At 38.2% G+C, this 15,980-nt stretch overlaps 1 protein-coding gene across 2 annotated transcripts in view; it reads right to left on the bottom strand.

Annotated features, from left to right (window-relative positions):
* The window catches only part of PLA2R1 (phospholipase A2 receptor 1), a 38,260-nt gene that overhangs the window by 20,499 nt on the left and 1,781 nt on the right, over positions 1-15,980 (bottom strand). The window contains exons 2-10 of one of the 2 annotated variants that reach the window (XM_062611077.1): positions 13,884-14,267; positions 11,499-11,666; positions 10,256-10,432; positions 9,071-9,184; positions 8,290-8,433; positions 7,097-7,285; positions 5,448-5,605; positions 3,988-4,095; positions 881-993 (exon numbers count right to left, since the gene is read on the bottom strand). In XM_062611077.1, coding sequence (XP_062467061.1) covers positions 881-993; positions 3,988-4,095; positions 5,448-5,605; positions 7,097-7,285; positions 8,290-8,433; positions 9,071-9,184; positions 10,256-10,432; positions 11,499-11,666; positions 13,884-14,267 — 1,555 coding nt within the window. The remainder of the gene's footprint in view (positions 1-880; positions 994-3,987; positions 4,096-5,447; positions 5,606-7,096; positions 7,286-8,289; positions 8,434-9,070; positions 9,185-10,255; positions 10,433-11,498; positions 11,667-13,883; positions 14,268-15,980) is intronic. The other variant, XM_062611078.1, reaches the window with a different exon arrangement.

Here is a 15,980-nt window from a genome sequence, read left to right as displayed (position 1 = left end):
GACATCTGAGCTGCAAATGCTCAGCTGTGTGCTTTACCCTTTTTATCCTATTGTTCTCGTACCACAGTACAGTGCTGTCTGCATTGTCTGAAACCACCTGGCCGGCCCAATTCCCAATAGAAATCTTTCTGTGGGGTAGCTTGTATTTGCCTAAAATTTCTAGCTATCATTCACTGATTGCTGGTGGTTACATATTTCCCACATCCTAAAAAAGAAGGAGGAAACCTTCCCTGCATTTATATGGATGTTAAAGCATGTATGAAATATATCTATCACTATGACCTAAATTTTAATGGGAATCCAACATACAGGGTAAATCACAAAGATAGCAGAGAAAACACAAGCATCTGGACATCTGCAGAGGAGAAAGCTTTTGCTGAGGCTTGAATACAAGTAAAGAGGAACAAAGCAAGGGAGGACAGACCTCAGATGCTTTCAAATATTTACTTTCTCCCCCTAGTTTCTGCATAAAATGCAAACATCAATAGAAACATTTATAAAACATTACTTTAGATTAAAATTGTATATATTTTGGTTATAACAATCAAATATACTTTCATTTTTCAGTATCTTTTCCAAGTGCAATGATAAAGTTTCTTAAAGATGTTACATGTCTCTGTAGAAAGCATTTTGCTTAGATTCCTGCAAACTCATGTGTGCATATTGTTACAAGTGTTTATTAGCCTAACAGTTGCTTTTTACTATATTTTCAATTAAACAACAAAGCAAAGCACAGCTTTGATTTTAGCCAATGTTAGTAATTAAGCTTGCCTGTCACACAAACATTATTTCATACCGGTAATATCTTTTGCCATGCAATACTTTATAAAGTTAGAGTAGCTCTTGTTAGAGGTATCTGCTATCAATTAGGATTAACTACCTGTTCATTACTGATACAAGTGCAGATGGGCAGAAATAACCACTGGAAGCATGTTCAAAACTTCGAGGGGTACTGTCGATTTTGTAACAATATCCACCATGTCTTTCCCATCCCTTAAAAGAAATGAACATTATTTTATAGATTATTAATTATTACATACTTGCTAAAAGCTTGATCCCCTTTTGTACTTTCTGTCTGATCATCACTGACATCCCTATATCCCTTTTCCTTTCTGCTGTGGTTCAAGAGTAGCTACCCTCAATGTCACTGAAAATGTGGGTAAAGAAAGACTCTATTAATGATGCACAAATGAAAACAAGAAACTCCCCGTGCAAAGGAGACAAGATGGCAGTCTGAAAAAGCTACTAAAGTTTAAATCCTTATACTGTGTGAAAAGCATATTAGAAAAGATGGGCATCAAGGATAATGAAATGCATGGAGCTGCTTCCACATAAGCAGTAACTGTGCAGGCTGGGACTCTTCAGCCTGGGAAAAGGAGACGCATTAGGGAGGGCAGACTAGACACAGGCCTGCAAACTGGTAAGTGCCATGAAGGTGGGCAGCTACTTCAGTACAAGACTTTGGGAACATCAAACAAAACTAAACTAGCAGGAGGAAGGCTCAACATGGAAAGAAGGTGGCATTTTTTCATTCAAAGAGCAGTATATTTGTAATGTTTACTAAATAATGTTGTGAAGGTGAAGACCTAGCATGAATTCAAGGAGAAACTTGACAAGCACTTGGAGGAGACACCCAATGTGGGCTGTTAAGATACCACAAACCTTAAAGGGCTCAGGAAATCCCCTGAATGGCTGGGGAATCAAGATAAAACTGGGGGAAGTATTATCTGTATTTGTCCTGTCCTGCTCTTCCCCAAACATCACCTGTGGAGGCAGAATATGAGGCCAAATGGACCCTTATTCTGAGCTGCTACCCTTCTGCTCTTTATGAGGCTTTGTAGCCTTACTAGCGATTGTCTTCTTAAAAGTACAATTCTCTCCCATTACAGCAGCCGTAAAGACAGATGCTCGATTTAGTACTATACTGTTATCTTTTGATGCACTAATTAAAGTGCAGAGGACTGGAGAAAATCACCAGTACAATCACAGTCAAGTTCTGCACACAGAAACCTCCAATTTGATTATTAAGCAGCTGACAGCTCCACAACCTGTTTCAAAAGCTGGTTGAAAGAAAATGTTTAAAGCAGTTACTGCAGTGTTGGGGGAAACTGCCCAGAGAACCTGACCTTTGCAATAAAATATTTATTCTCAGTTAACAGCCTCCTGACTAAAAAGAGTATTTGACCTGCTAAGGAAAGAAAGTGCTAAGCACTTTTTACGTCTTAGGATGACAGAGGAGTAGGGAAAAAAAAAAAGAGGGCTCAGGTTTCCGGTAACTTGATATGGACGTTCTGCAAAAACTGCCATCAGCAGAATCACAGAAAATGTTAAAGGCCAGTTCATCTGATGCACAAGTCACAAAGCCAACATGAGATGAAAGCTCAGTAATAACACATAAGACTATAAAGCTTTAGAAAAGCAAACAACTGTGCTGGAGGCCAAAGCTCCCTGAGAATCTACTAGCAATCCAACATGAATGACAGTAAGAGGTTAACAAAGCAAAAGATCAAATGTGAGAAAATAGATACTATGCACATTTAAGGTAAGGCAGCCACAGAAAAATGGGAGGAAAAAAAAAGGTAAATCTGGAAAAAATAAAGACTTAGCCAGAGAAAATTAGGCCAATAACTAAGAACAACAGATACACTAAACAGTAAAAGAGTGAGTGAACCCAAATGTCTGAAATGAAATGTAGCTTTGAGTAAGCTTAGTACCAACTTCTTTTGATTAAATGAATATAACTTTTCACTTTAGAAAGAAAAGGATCTATCAAAACCAAGGGACTACAACAGGATTCAGCAAATATTTGTACAGGGTGTGAAACATCAACAAGCAGGCATTTATCCTAAGTTTGCCAGACCAGACCAAACTACTCATGACTCGAACTCTTGAGTCTCAATCCTGTGAGGTACCAGAAGTTCAAGTGCTGTCAAGCTCCTGATTACAACTGGAAGTCTGGATACTCTGCACATTTTCCAAATGGTGAGGACTGTGACAAAGCTTTTTTACACTAATAACACACAGCATTCATGAGTGATGGAATACACTGGTCCAAATGAAACGAAGACAGTTACACTAAACTCTTGGACATGTTAAGTTAGAACCAAGCAGTAACTTCTGCCTCCATAACAGTATGACCAGATGCTGGATCTGATCACTGTACATCTGGGGAAAGACTGCACCTAACTCCAAACAGTTCAGCTTCAACCTTCTTATAATTCAATTGAACTGCTTGGGTTTCTTGATTTCTCAAGAAAAAGAACAGGAAATTAAAAAAGGAAGACACTGAGTTAAAGAGTAAAGTTGGAGAGATTTTTGTTGACAGAAAAGGAGGTTCTCAAAACTACTCCAGAGTTTTGAATAAAATACAAAGTCTCCAAGTTTGCTCTTTTCACACTGTGAAAAGGAACCTATGGCAAATAAAATCACACTTCAACACATTACCTTTTACTGCCAGGATGCAGAGCATAAAAACCTGAAAACCTGCTGCAATGCCCCATTTAGATAGCTGTGCTCCTTCCTATTTGTGTTTGAAGGCAAAAGAAATGCTAATATACGAGTGGAAAAGTTCACTCTCCGTGTCAATGAAAGCGATTGTTTTTCACCCTGACATTCCATTTCAATGTATGAAAACCATGTGTGGGATAAGGCATCGTATAACAGCTATTATTTGCACAGATGGTGGACCAAAGGGTTTTCACTTTTGATCTAGAAAGAAATAGGAACTTGGGTCACAACTGCTGGCAATGCAACAAGCCATGAAAGGCATCTTGAGAAAGCTTTTAACCTTACATTAAAATTTAGTTTACATACTTTTAAGGCAAACAATGAGATTTTTCCTAGCAAAACATGTGTGTCTTTAGAATGAAAAACTAAACTATCTACCTATTTACATGATGTGTTTGGTAGCTACACTTAGAGGCTTCCTATAGAATTCTATTTTAATATTAAGGCTTTAAAACAAACAAAACCCACAAAACCCCTTACTTCTGGACAACTTGATTCCAGCTCAGGAGAGACATTATTGAATTCCCCTGCTTTTTTGCAAACATAGAAAGATCTGTCTTCACATTTTTTAATCTTCCAGCGTCCCTCCTAAGGAATAAAAAGAAGCATATTCTGTACATACTCATACTGTCTTGCATATCTATACACATATCAGATTATTACACTTCCTCCTCCTATTTTAACTTTTCAGTAAAACCAAAGAATTTTTCTCACTCTATTTATTTATCCTTAGCTGGATCATTTATTTCTATCAACACTGTCAGACGGACTTTGCAAATCAATAATGTCTGTTTGAATAACTATTTGGGATGTAATCTACCTTAATTAACAAACACTATGGCCATGCCAAAGCATTTTTCAGAATAGATAGGAACTTTCTTCCTATCTATTTTAGTTCTTTGTCAGATTAATCTTTATATTTGAACAGCTCTTATGTAAAATATTACAAAGTTTGTATGATATAATTTTTAAATCTCTATACACACTGCACATATATTAAACTTCCTTTCCCTTTGTGTTTTATAAGCTGAGTAAAATATGGTTTTGTGTATCTAAACACCACAATTTTACTGCTTCCAATAGAAACCCACTTTTCCAGGTCACTCTAACTGTCCTGGCTTTCCTGTGAGTTTAAGATTGCAATATGAACCCACTACTAGAGAGATAACAGAAACTCTTTGTGATACAGTTTTCACACTTAGACAAAACATACTTCAAAAAAAGAATAAAGGATTATAGTGCTACTTACATAAGTCACGTATTAGTGAATTTAAGTACTGTAATTGTAAAATAAAAGTAAATTTATGACCAAATTATTAAAAAAACCCAAAACCCAAACCAAAAAAAAACCCACACAACCAACAGGGCCACGAATACCGGTAAGACAGGATATAGTGTTATCTGAACGTTACTCCTACTTTTACAACAACTGACCAATTTGGGGTCAGTCTTCCTGCTGTATATTTCTGTAATTTTATGTAGGTTTAGGCTACTATCTGCTTTTGAAAGATGCTACATAAAATTTATTGACCAGAAGATAAAATAGACACAGCTGACAGTCAAAACTTGAATTTGAAGCTTTCAAGGCAAGAACTGATGCATCATAAATTATGATATAGACTACCTGAATTTTAAATTGCTTTGTCTATTAAAATACCTACCCTTATTTGTTCTCTTCCATTTAGCAAGCTTTACATATGTAACATTTTTTTATTGAACATAAGCTCAAAATCTCTGACTAATTTTCTGTGCATCAGCACTGCAAACTGCATTAGTTTCTAAAGGCTACATTGCATTTATCGCAACATAAACATATTAGGAGTCAAAACCCAGTCATACTACAGGTCATGGTTTAAAAAAATATGCAGTGAGATAAGAAATAATCATGAGCTAAAATGAGAGTGTTTGTCTCATTCTTTCAAAAAGAAAAGGAAACTTACAGGTCCTTGTGCTGAAACACAGAGCTGTCCTGTTCTTTCAAAGGTGTTAGGTTCCTGGCTGTGCCAGTTAGAGAATTTTACTGGGGTGCTATCTGACCACTCAAAAACAGCAGAGGTGTTCTTACTGTATAACCCAATCCATGTTTCAGTTACATTTTCTGTAAAAGAATGAGTTCAGATTGTAAAGGTGAAAAAATAATGCCTTTTGAACATCAACACCACCATTATTAATTATTAATGGAATTTTCACAAGAATTACCTTCTTTAGATTGGGGGGGGGGGGGGGATGACAGCTGTATAAACCTTAAGAAAACTTACTGCTGAGATAATGTTATACTGCCCTTGAAGGCTAAATTGTTGAAAAAATAGATCAACGTACACAATAATATGCTTTGAACTCCTGAAAAATACAAATCAAGGGCACAATCACTTTTTTGAAGTGCATGTGGGAGAAAGCCTGACATGGAAGAGAAAGATTATTTTTTATAATCTTTCATGGCATACTCAGCTTCAGGTTTCTCTGAGTGGTGTTTGTAAGTTCCAGTGACAGCACACTTGTAGCCACAGTGGCTGGCAAACAGGAAAGGCAGGGTTTGTGGTTTGATCTAATGTCTTACTTGGCCAGCTACAACAGCCAGAAAAAGCAGACAGACTTTCAGGCATGTAAGCCCTTCTCCTGAAGAGAAGTCTGAAGAAGGGATGAAATAGAAGCAGCAGACTTTGAAGATGAATACAAGCTGAGAACAATTACATCTATCCATTACAGCATCTCTGGAAACAATTGCATTTGGTATCTATGGAGGTTATTAACACAGATGAGGAAGATGATGAAGTGGTTAATCTCCTAAGAAAGACAGACAGGGCAGCAAAGAGGACAGGAGGTGGGAGGGATGATAATGAGAGATTATGTCCAGTAAACCCAGGTTAACACACCATCCTGCAACCATAGCTGATGGGACAGGGTGACAAAACATGTCACTGTGCCCCAGGTCTGGGAAGCTTAAACTCATGGTCAAACTGTGCAGCTCTGCCAGCACATTGATGTCAGCTGCAGGCACAAAATACTCTCTTTGCTGCTGTTATGACAGCAAAGGTCTTGGTGTTGCTGCAAAGAGCTTTTGTTCATTACATCCCTTGTTTAATTATACTACCTCTTAGGACAATGTGGACTAGCAGGACCCCTTTGATACACCCTGCTGCCATCAGAACGGATTCTGCCAACAGAGCAGCAGCAGCTGCTTTGCAGTGTGGACAAGGCCAGCTTGAAAGCAAAAGATACTCTGAATTGCTTGTAGCTTCTAAGCAGAATTCTTGCGTAAGGATGATCACAGAGTATTTTGCAACAGTTTTGCAAGGGACCAGCCGAGAACAGGAAAGAACAAAAGCCAGCTTGTTTACTATAGCCTCACTGTGGTTACCTTGTTGATTAATTTCTTTAATTTAAGTATGGTTATTAGAGACGGTGATGCTATGTATTTTTAAGACTCCTGGAAGGAGTAGGAATCACACTTTTTTTTTTGTTTGGGAAACATCGTTTTGGTGAGACATGTAATATAGAGCTGAAATGGCTGACAATGCTAAAGGGCTGCACAAAAGAGCATCACAAAACACCTCAAGAAACACTGAACACTTTAACTCCCAAACCTTACCACTTTCAAGCAAGTTAAGGAGCAGCTCTTCTTCTGCCATGGAGGATATACTTATGAGCCCACTATTGTCACTCTGGCATGAGATAGAAGCATCATTCCAGTTCTTCTCCTCTCTATGAAGTCTGTAGCAGTTGCGGTTGTGTGGGTACCAGCCAGAATCACAACGAGTGGCATAATACTTCCATGTATCTTTTAATTAAGCATACAAAATTTGTGTATATTAAGATAGAATTACTAAGGTTATGCTATGTTCATAACACATTCAGATCTACTTTATTAATCTTCATACACTGAAATCAGAGTTGACCAAGATGACTTAAGAAGGCCAAAACGCATACCCTAGGGAACATCACATACCAAACAAACTGAAATTACTCCCACTTTATTTTATGATTCAACCATTTTGGCTGCTGGAGTAGTGCAAAGACACTAATGAATCTGTTACCCAATTTAAAAGAGGTTGTATCTCCCTTATTACCTCTGAACCTGATTCAAAGCCAGCTAAAGGTTTTTCAGATGCATTACCTACAAAAAGCTTGGGTAAGTCCTTTATCTGAAACAAGTGGGAAAACTTTCTTCACAGTTATCAGGAAGAAGTTGAACCTATGTAAGCCGTTCTTATCAAAACAATAATTAATCTCTGAATAAACTCAATTCTATGTTTAACTTCCCCACAGAATGTGAGTCTGAGGCATTCTATGTACTATCTACCCTACACTCATGATATTAACACTTAAAAAAAATACAAGCACAGTGATTTTGTACATCAGAAGTACAGCATGCCATAAAAATAACTGCAAATTTTGTGCTGCATTTGTCCAACTTTATTCACTGTGGGCCACTGGTTAATTCTATTCAAAGCTGAAAACCTGGTTTCAAACTCAAAAGTGTGGCTTTATAGTAATATAAAGAGAATGAGTATTCTGTAAGCCTCTGGTCACGTAAGGAACCAATTAAATGCTACCAATATTAAAATTATTTGTTAGCTTCAAGACTCTCAACATGTTTTCCAGGACTGCATATAAACAGAAGTGTTATTACAATATTTAAAGTAAACTGCATTCAACTTAAACTTGCAAACCTATATATTTAATCCAGCTAAGACTCTGTTCTGCTGACTTTATATTCATGTGGCTTTCTCTTGTTCTCCCTCCACACCCACGAACAGGATACAGTAATACTGAAAGACTTACCCAGTGTTTCATGCTCTGTCTTATTTAAGTATTTTTTGCATACAAAAGGCAATCCAGATTCACATAAATAACTTTGCCAACCATACTTCAATTTTGAATTTATCACTGCACAATGATTTTCTCTAAAGCGGTTATCAGAGACATCTGCAAACACATTTTTGAGAAGCACAAGATTACAAAAAATCAGTTCTTGCAAGATGGTGTTGCAAGGTGCTCTGCATCTTACTGAACGCATGTACATGCATCTCGCACACCCAAACACCAATACTATGAACAGCTGAACACTGACCATGAGTTATACATGTGCAGCAATTCCTCTTTGGCTGCTGCTATGAGATGAGAGGCTGAAATAAGCTCTAGTGTCTATTTATACCTGTTGGTGGGCAGACTCAAAATGGAGCAAACCAAGTTACAAAGCTCATGCTGATGTGCTTTAACAGGATGTTAATGTAAACAAACTCAAACTCCTTTTGTTTTCATTAAACTAGCTAGATCATAGCTTTTAAATATGCAACTGGAATCTTAAAAATGCCTTTAAAGGTAAATGACAAAAGGGCTAGATGGTCGATGCTTTGAACAGATCGTTTCAATTGATGCTACATCTCTAGGAGCTTTTAGTTCATGAATATGAATAAATATTCCGACCGAAAAAAGAAGTACACTTGTTCATTTGATTCACTTTTCAAACACAGCTGTAGGAACAGCAGTCTTGTATCAAGCAGCAGTTACAGACAGCAAATAATTGCACCGCTATAACATATACAAAAGGAACATCAAGTACTTGCTCTCCAGTTCACAAACACTAGTGGTGCTCCATCTGACCACTGCCAGCCAGCATCTTCCTCCAGGTGGTTCAGGCCTGTCCACAGCATCATGTCTGTGGCATTTAACTGCACTGAAACAGAAAAAAAAAAAAGTAATACTTCACTCTTTCTCCGTGTTTTAAAACATCTACAGGTATAGACCTGCTGTCCTGACTTACTACAGTAGGAATAAAACAAAACTTCAAATCAGCCTCCAGAAAGTTCAGGCTGTTTTCTCTGTCCTTAGAAAATGTCTATTACTTTGTTAATCAACACAGATTAAAAGCAATTAACTCAGAAGTCTGCATCCTTCAAAAGCTACTTATCCTGCAAACCCTTCCTGTTGCCAACCTTAGAAGTTAACGTTGAACAAGCAGCTACATAAATGCTAGCCTGTTCCAGCTTTCCATAAACCATGCTCAGTCCCATTACAGCTTACAGGCATATCAAGCAGCTGATGAAATAATTGTAAAAACTTCCTGTTGGCTTATATCCTGCAATTGAAAATTAGCAATAATGGGAAGCACTGAGAAAGAAACCTGAGGCAGCCTTTTGCATCACAGCTTTCCCACCCATTCCTCCACTTGGTCTTCTCCACACACGCTAAAATATCCACAAAAGGCACGCTGTCAGAAGGCTCCACAAAATTTGTCTGAGATGCTTGCGGTACAGGGGAAAACAAAAGGCTTATCAGAGGAGGAATACCATCCATTTATGGAAGCAGAGTCCCCATTTTCCCCCATACAGGATATTTACTTCAAGCCTGCAAAATGTTCTCATCATTCACATTTGCAAGATAATTTATTTTCTTGCAGAGAAAGCTTAACAGGAGAAAGGGACACCATTGTGGAGAAGGTAAATGCTTGTATAATCCTCCAAAGAAAACAAACACACTCCATAAAACAGCTGCAAGAAAGAATGAGACTCTCTGTGGGGAGGGATAATTAAGACAATTATACCCTCAATTAACACACACCAGCACTTCTGTGCTCAGGTTGTTAAGATGGTAGCTTATCTTCACCCTTGCTTTTTCAAACAAAGACTCACAAGCAGCAATGGGGGAGACATCACAAGCTCCAATGCTTACCCCTTTTTCACAGGTAAAGAGGAAATCTAACTACATCTCTGGTTACTACAAGGTCCCCAGAGAAATGTCTACTCACTGCTTAGGTTGCTTATGTAGTTCTGCTCTTCGGGGTTGGTGACACTCAGCAGGTCTCCTCCTTGCAGCTGACAGGCAGCTCTTGCCTCACGCCAGGTCAGCACAGATGCAAGGTTGAACTGGTAGCAAAGGTTTGTGTCAGGGTTCTTCTTCCAAAAAACGTCGCAGCCACTCTCTGCTTAAAAACAAACCCATCACCAACAGCCCGAGACCACAAACTAATCAGAAATGCAGTAACTTGAACAATTCAATTAATGACAATGGCATCCCAATGGAAGAACAATTCTGAACTCCTTTCATGTTCCTTTTTTAACGAACATATGGAACTAGGGCACTAACAGAATAAAATGTTGCTCCATATTTAATACAGCTGATAAAATACCTGGGAGTTGATCTGCAGGTGGTGGTGATTTTCACAGCACTTGTAAAGTCCACAGAGCTACATTTTAATTTATACCAGCTGATCCTAAAGCTGAATGTTAAAATATTCAAACTATGAACACCTCACCCAACTTGTAGAGAAGCAGTCGCTGGGTGTCCTTCTATCTTGTACTCAAGACAATAAACTTACTGTAATTACAAAGTATAAGCAAGGCTGAAAATACCACCTATTATAATGGTTGCCCAGCTGGTTTTAAGAAGCATTGGAACAAAGATCTGAAAAGTAGTTTAAGCAGGGAGGCCTTTTCCAAACCACTTCTGCTGAGAGAAAATACTATTTTGTTTATTTATACAAGAAGCTGGAATATCCATAGAGATCATACATCCAAAATATTTCTGATAGCAACTATTTTTAAGGCTATTGCTTCCATGTGTTTTAGGCCCAAGACATGTCCAAGTAGGCACAGAAGAAAAAGAATGTGCAAGATGTAATACAGTCAAAAGCAAAACGTGACTTTGGAAGGACAGCCTTTACATGCTTCAGAGATGCTCTATATATATCACTGGGACAGAGGAGAGAGAGCTTTAGCTGCAGGGTTACATCAGTGGTCTGTGTGGAATAACATCCTTCTGCTTCCACCCCCCCCATACTTTTGCTTTTGGGATGAGGATTTGGGTCTCCAAAGGCCAAACTTGATAAATTACAATGCAATTTGCTAAAGTATTCTTTTGCATTTTTAAGAAAGACATTCTCCTCTAACAGAAAGGAATTAGGCCAAGAAAGAGAGTGTTTTAGAATTACTAATAAAGAGCAAAGATACTCTTGGGAAGTGGGGGGAGACAGAAGACAAACACTACCTTACCAGCATTTGGGCAAAACCCCCATTTTTCATCTTGCTCATAGTGAGTTGTTGTGGCACACCAGGCAAATTCCTTTCCATCTCTGGTACACTCATAATACCACTTGTTGTTATATTTGAATGGAAAACTGCATGGGAAACCAAAGGAATTTCCCAGCAAGGTGTATGTTTCTGGAATAAACAAAACGCAGGGATTAAAAGAATGCAAACCACAGAAATTTCTTCACCCCCATATTGCATTCTTCCCATTTTTAGCAGCAATGATAGAAATAAATTGTCTAAAGTTATTTTCTAATTTCATTTTATAACTGATAACACAGTGTTACAAGTATGAGCTGCATGACTTCAGTAAACAGAATTTGGGAATGATAAGCTTATGAAATTTGTCACCATGGATCAAGGCACATTCTCATAACTTAGTACAAGTGAAAAAAAAACCCAAACAACAGCCCACAACAAAACCACAACCACAAAAAAAAAAAACCCAAAGCCAAAACGTGAACAATTAACATATAAAATCCTCACTTACACTTCAGAACAACTACATAAAACAAGCCTTTGCAGAATGAGTACATACTCGGATGCAAACTCTACCTCCTTTTTTACTTGTCTTTTTTTTACTTGTTAGTCTATGATAGACAAGCAACTTAGCATTATTTCCCCTGCTCCTCCCACTCTTTATAAAGTGGATTTTTAATGTTTTTCCCACTCTCTTTGTCATTCTATGGGAAAGGAAATATGAAAGACAAAGGAATATTAAACAAACCTTTTTTAAGTTTTTAATGCCAAGGGGAATAATACCTAGCTAAAGAACTGATGTTATATACACCTGCTGCCACAATCAATTAAAGCCTTACAAAATATTTTCAGTATTTTCCTATTGTACTTTTGAGTACCAAAACATGGAGACAATTCAGTGCAACTAAAAGTTGCAAAAGCTTTACCTCAGTGAGGGTCTCCTTAACCTCAGAGCTTCTGCAAAAGGTCAAAGAGCCACAACCACACTTACAATGAAACTGTTTTTCTGTTTGTCAAAAATCCCATGTTGATAGCTTAAAGATCAAAGTCCTTCAACTACAGAATTGGTACATACCACCAGGTTCTTAGAGATTTCCAGAGTTAATGACTGGATGAGCACATATAAAAAAGTTTACACACTGTAAATCCCCTTTAAAGCCTTCTGATATGAACAGGTGCTTCAAAGGACATGGGTATATAAAAAAAAAAAATAATAAGTCCTGCAAGAAACTAAATTTGTCAGCTATAAACCTCTCACCACATTTATGTAACATTTTTTTCTTTAAAGATACTCCCCCAGCCTGGTGGTCTAACAGCCTGGCTTGCATTTACATGTGCATAAACTGAGGTAGGAGGAAGAAAATAGAAACTGGAGTTGAAAGAGATTTTTCCAATTGCAATCAACTACCTTGATTCTGAAACTAGGCTAGAAGCACCCACCTAAGGCTGATCCTCTTCTCCCAGATGTTGCAGTACTAGGGCTAAAGCAGGTCTACATTCATCACCCTGGGTGTACATAGCATATGTGTAAGACTTTTTGTGGGTTTAAATATTTTCTGTCTGGTCTCAATATAAACTTTACCAGGTTTTAAAGAAGAGTCTGGATGCTACAGTGCTTTACCAGGTATCCCAGGTCCCAAAGGAAGGACTGCTGAAAGCAGAGGCCAATCCCAGCTACAGAGGAAACCACTGAGAGCAGATCTGCAACCCAAACACCTAGTTTAAATGGGGAGAATAAACAGCCCCAGTCTGAGACACACCGTGCAAATATTAGGTCTTTCCTTCTACAGAAATGCCAATGAAGGGGTCAAGGAACAGTCTGTTGCTGTTTGTAGTCAATGGGTTTATCTTAGTCCTTATACCTGGAAAACTGGTCAGGTCTGCAGACCTGGATCTTGACACACATTCCTATGCCTTTGCTAGAAGTACAGTGGGAATAATCAAAAGCCTGATCTTTGCTCCAAAGTTCGGCGTGTTCAGAGTCCAGGTGCTGAACACTGCAAACATTCATTTCAAGCACACTTGATCACAGACTGATTTTCAGCAATGGGAATTCCAAATCCTTTGTTATCTCTCTTTGGGTTTATCTGATAAAGAAATCTGCAGGACAGGCAATTACAAATCCTTAGTTCCCCTTTTTATTTTATGAGGGATTTGAAATGAGCATTTCCTGGTTTGCAAGGATACTAGTGCTTTTTTTTGGTTCATGGACAAGTGGCAGTATGCTCACTTCAACCATTGCATATAAAATCCCCAAACTTCTAGTCCCAAACCACAATAGAAGCCAGATCACAAGCACCTGACACTGCTTCAAAAGAACTTTTAAAAACTATACCCATCTATATTTCTATCACAAGATTTTACTTTTACCTTGAAATGGGTGTTCACAGAGGTCTTCATCATAGGACATAAACTGTTTCCACTGAAAAGTAGAATGTTTTTGGGCCACAATATGTTTGCTGCTTTCAACGGCTAATCTGTACTCTGATACACCAACTAATGCTTTTCCATCACAATTCCACCATAACGAGTATTGAGTTGAATCACATTCAAGCATGCTTAATGGCTGTTCTGGCCTACTGATGTTCAGTCCTAGACAGGTACTTCTGCCTATGTTGAAAAGACGGCGATTGGATACCCATTTCCATAACATGTCTTTTGATAGTTGATCACAGTCTTCCAGAACAAGACCAAGGGTGTCCACTTTAATGCATAAGTTGGAATCTTCACTCTGGATAATAAATATCCCTTTATCTGTAGGAAATAAAGAAAATAAAATATGTTTAGTTCTGTAGAACACTGCAATTGATCAAATAGGTTTAAAAGACAAATATTTTAGTTGGAGCTATTTATGAAGAAACCCGAAAATATCCATCAGAATAGCTGTCACTTTACAAAATAATAGTACTGGTCTAACTACACTGCCAGCTGAGATTTTAACACGTGGACCACTTGCAAGATCACAAAAATAAGGCTAGGTAGTATTTCTCAAGTTCAATAGCCATAAAAAAGGGGTGCCCAGAAACATCAGTCCTATACAAAGAAAACAAACCAAGACACTGGTCACCAAGAAACACCCAGCAATGGAGTACAGGTTTATGTGTTACAGGAAGTCATACTGTATATTGTAAAATAATTCTCAGGGAGGGGGATTAGAGAGTGCAATTAAAGTGAAAGCTAAAAAGTTTAAGGCTGATATTGCCATATTCTCTGCCATATTCATTCTTTGCCCTCTGCAACTAAAGAGGCAGAAAGAAAATATTTACATTGTCAAGAGTATACAGAAAGGGTAGGATTCATCTATACCACAAGAGCTGGTGGCTAAGGGTTAGAGTATGCCTTCCCTACAAAATGCATATTGTTCAACCACACATGACTACCATGGACCACAGCAGATGTTGTGGGGTAAGCCTGACATCCCAGCTTTCTTGGAATCATGTAGAAATTCCCTGAATTATGTGACATCACATTTTAAGTATGTGAAAAAAAGCCAACTGTTTAATGTCTTGGGAGCAAATGCTTAACTGAGCATATAGACTGAAAAAAATAAAAGCTGAGGAACTGGATATCAGCAAAACATAAACCTGTAACAGCTCATCTATTTTATTCACTCTGAAATCCAATGGTAATTAACCCATGGAGTTCCTCTCACATTATAAGTGAGATATTTATTGTATGCCTCAGGAGATTATGTGCTGAAAAACCTGAGCAATACTTCCATTTTACCTTGAAATTGCACAGCGATGATTTCTGCCACGTGTGCTTTCCAGATACTGTAATCCACTACATCTAACATTCTGAAGCAGTAACTATAATAAAAAAAATCCAAACCCTCTCAAACTGACACAGCCCACACCTAAAATACGAGATGTAGAGGTCCATCCTGATGCTATCTTGGGTTTAGCACATACAGTTTAGGTGTATCTCTAGAGAAGAAAGATTTCTCTCGAGCAGCAGTGGGACAGTGCTGTAACAGACAGGAGACAGCTCACCAATAAGATGCACACACGACAAGCAGAACAAAGAGGATATAAATTATGAGGAGGTTTTTGCTTACAAATTCTGCACAAAGCACATCAAGAAGTCCGATTTACAAAGAGGACAGTCACACTGCAAATCATACCACTGGTAGCAAGGGCACTTTCCACATAGCAATAGACACTAGTAGCTTGCAATGGTGTAGAAAGCAGGAATAAGCCTTTCTGACTGACAGCAGGTGAGAACCAGCCTGTTATATATAATTGCAGCTCCCAAGCACTCAACAGCTGTCTGACATTAAGTCCTTAACCCTTTGGGGCTAAGCAAGGTTCCTTTAATCACTGTATCTCTACAGTTCTGAGGTGTCTAAACTCACTGAAAAACCATCAGACAACACTGTGCCAGATACACTTTGCCTGTCTAGCCCTCCACCTTTGAGTTTTTGGTGAAGTTGTGCAGTTTGTGCTGGTTTCATTCTTCTTATCCAAC

This window comes from Pezoporus occidentalis, unplaced genomic scaffold, assembly GCF_034315485.1.
Source record: "Pezoporus occidentalis ecotype Australia unplaced genomic scaffold, CSIRO_AGI_Poc_V1 ctg150, whole genome shotgun sequence".
Lineage (NCBI taxonomy): Eukaryota > Metazoa > Chordata > Aves > Psittaciformes > Psittacidae > Pezoporus > Pezoporus occidentalis.
The sequence above is the reverse complement of the archived record's forward strand: the minus strand, read 5'-3'. Positions and strand labels throughout refer to the sequence as shown.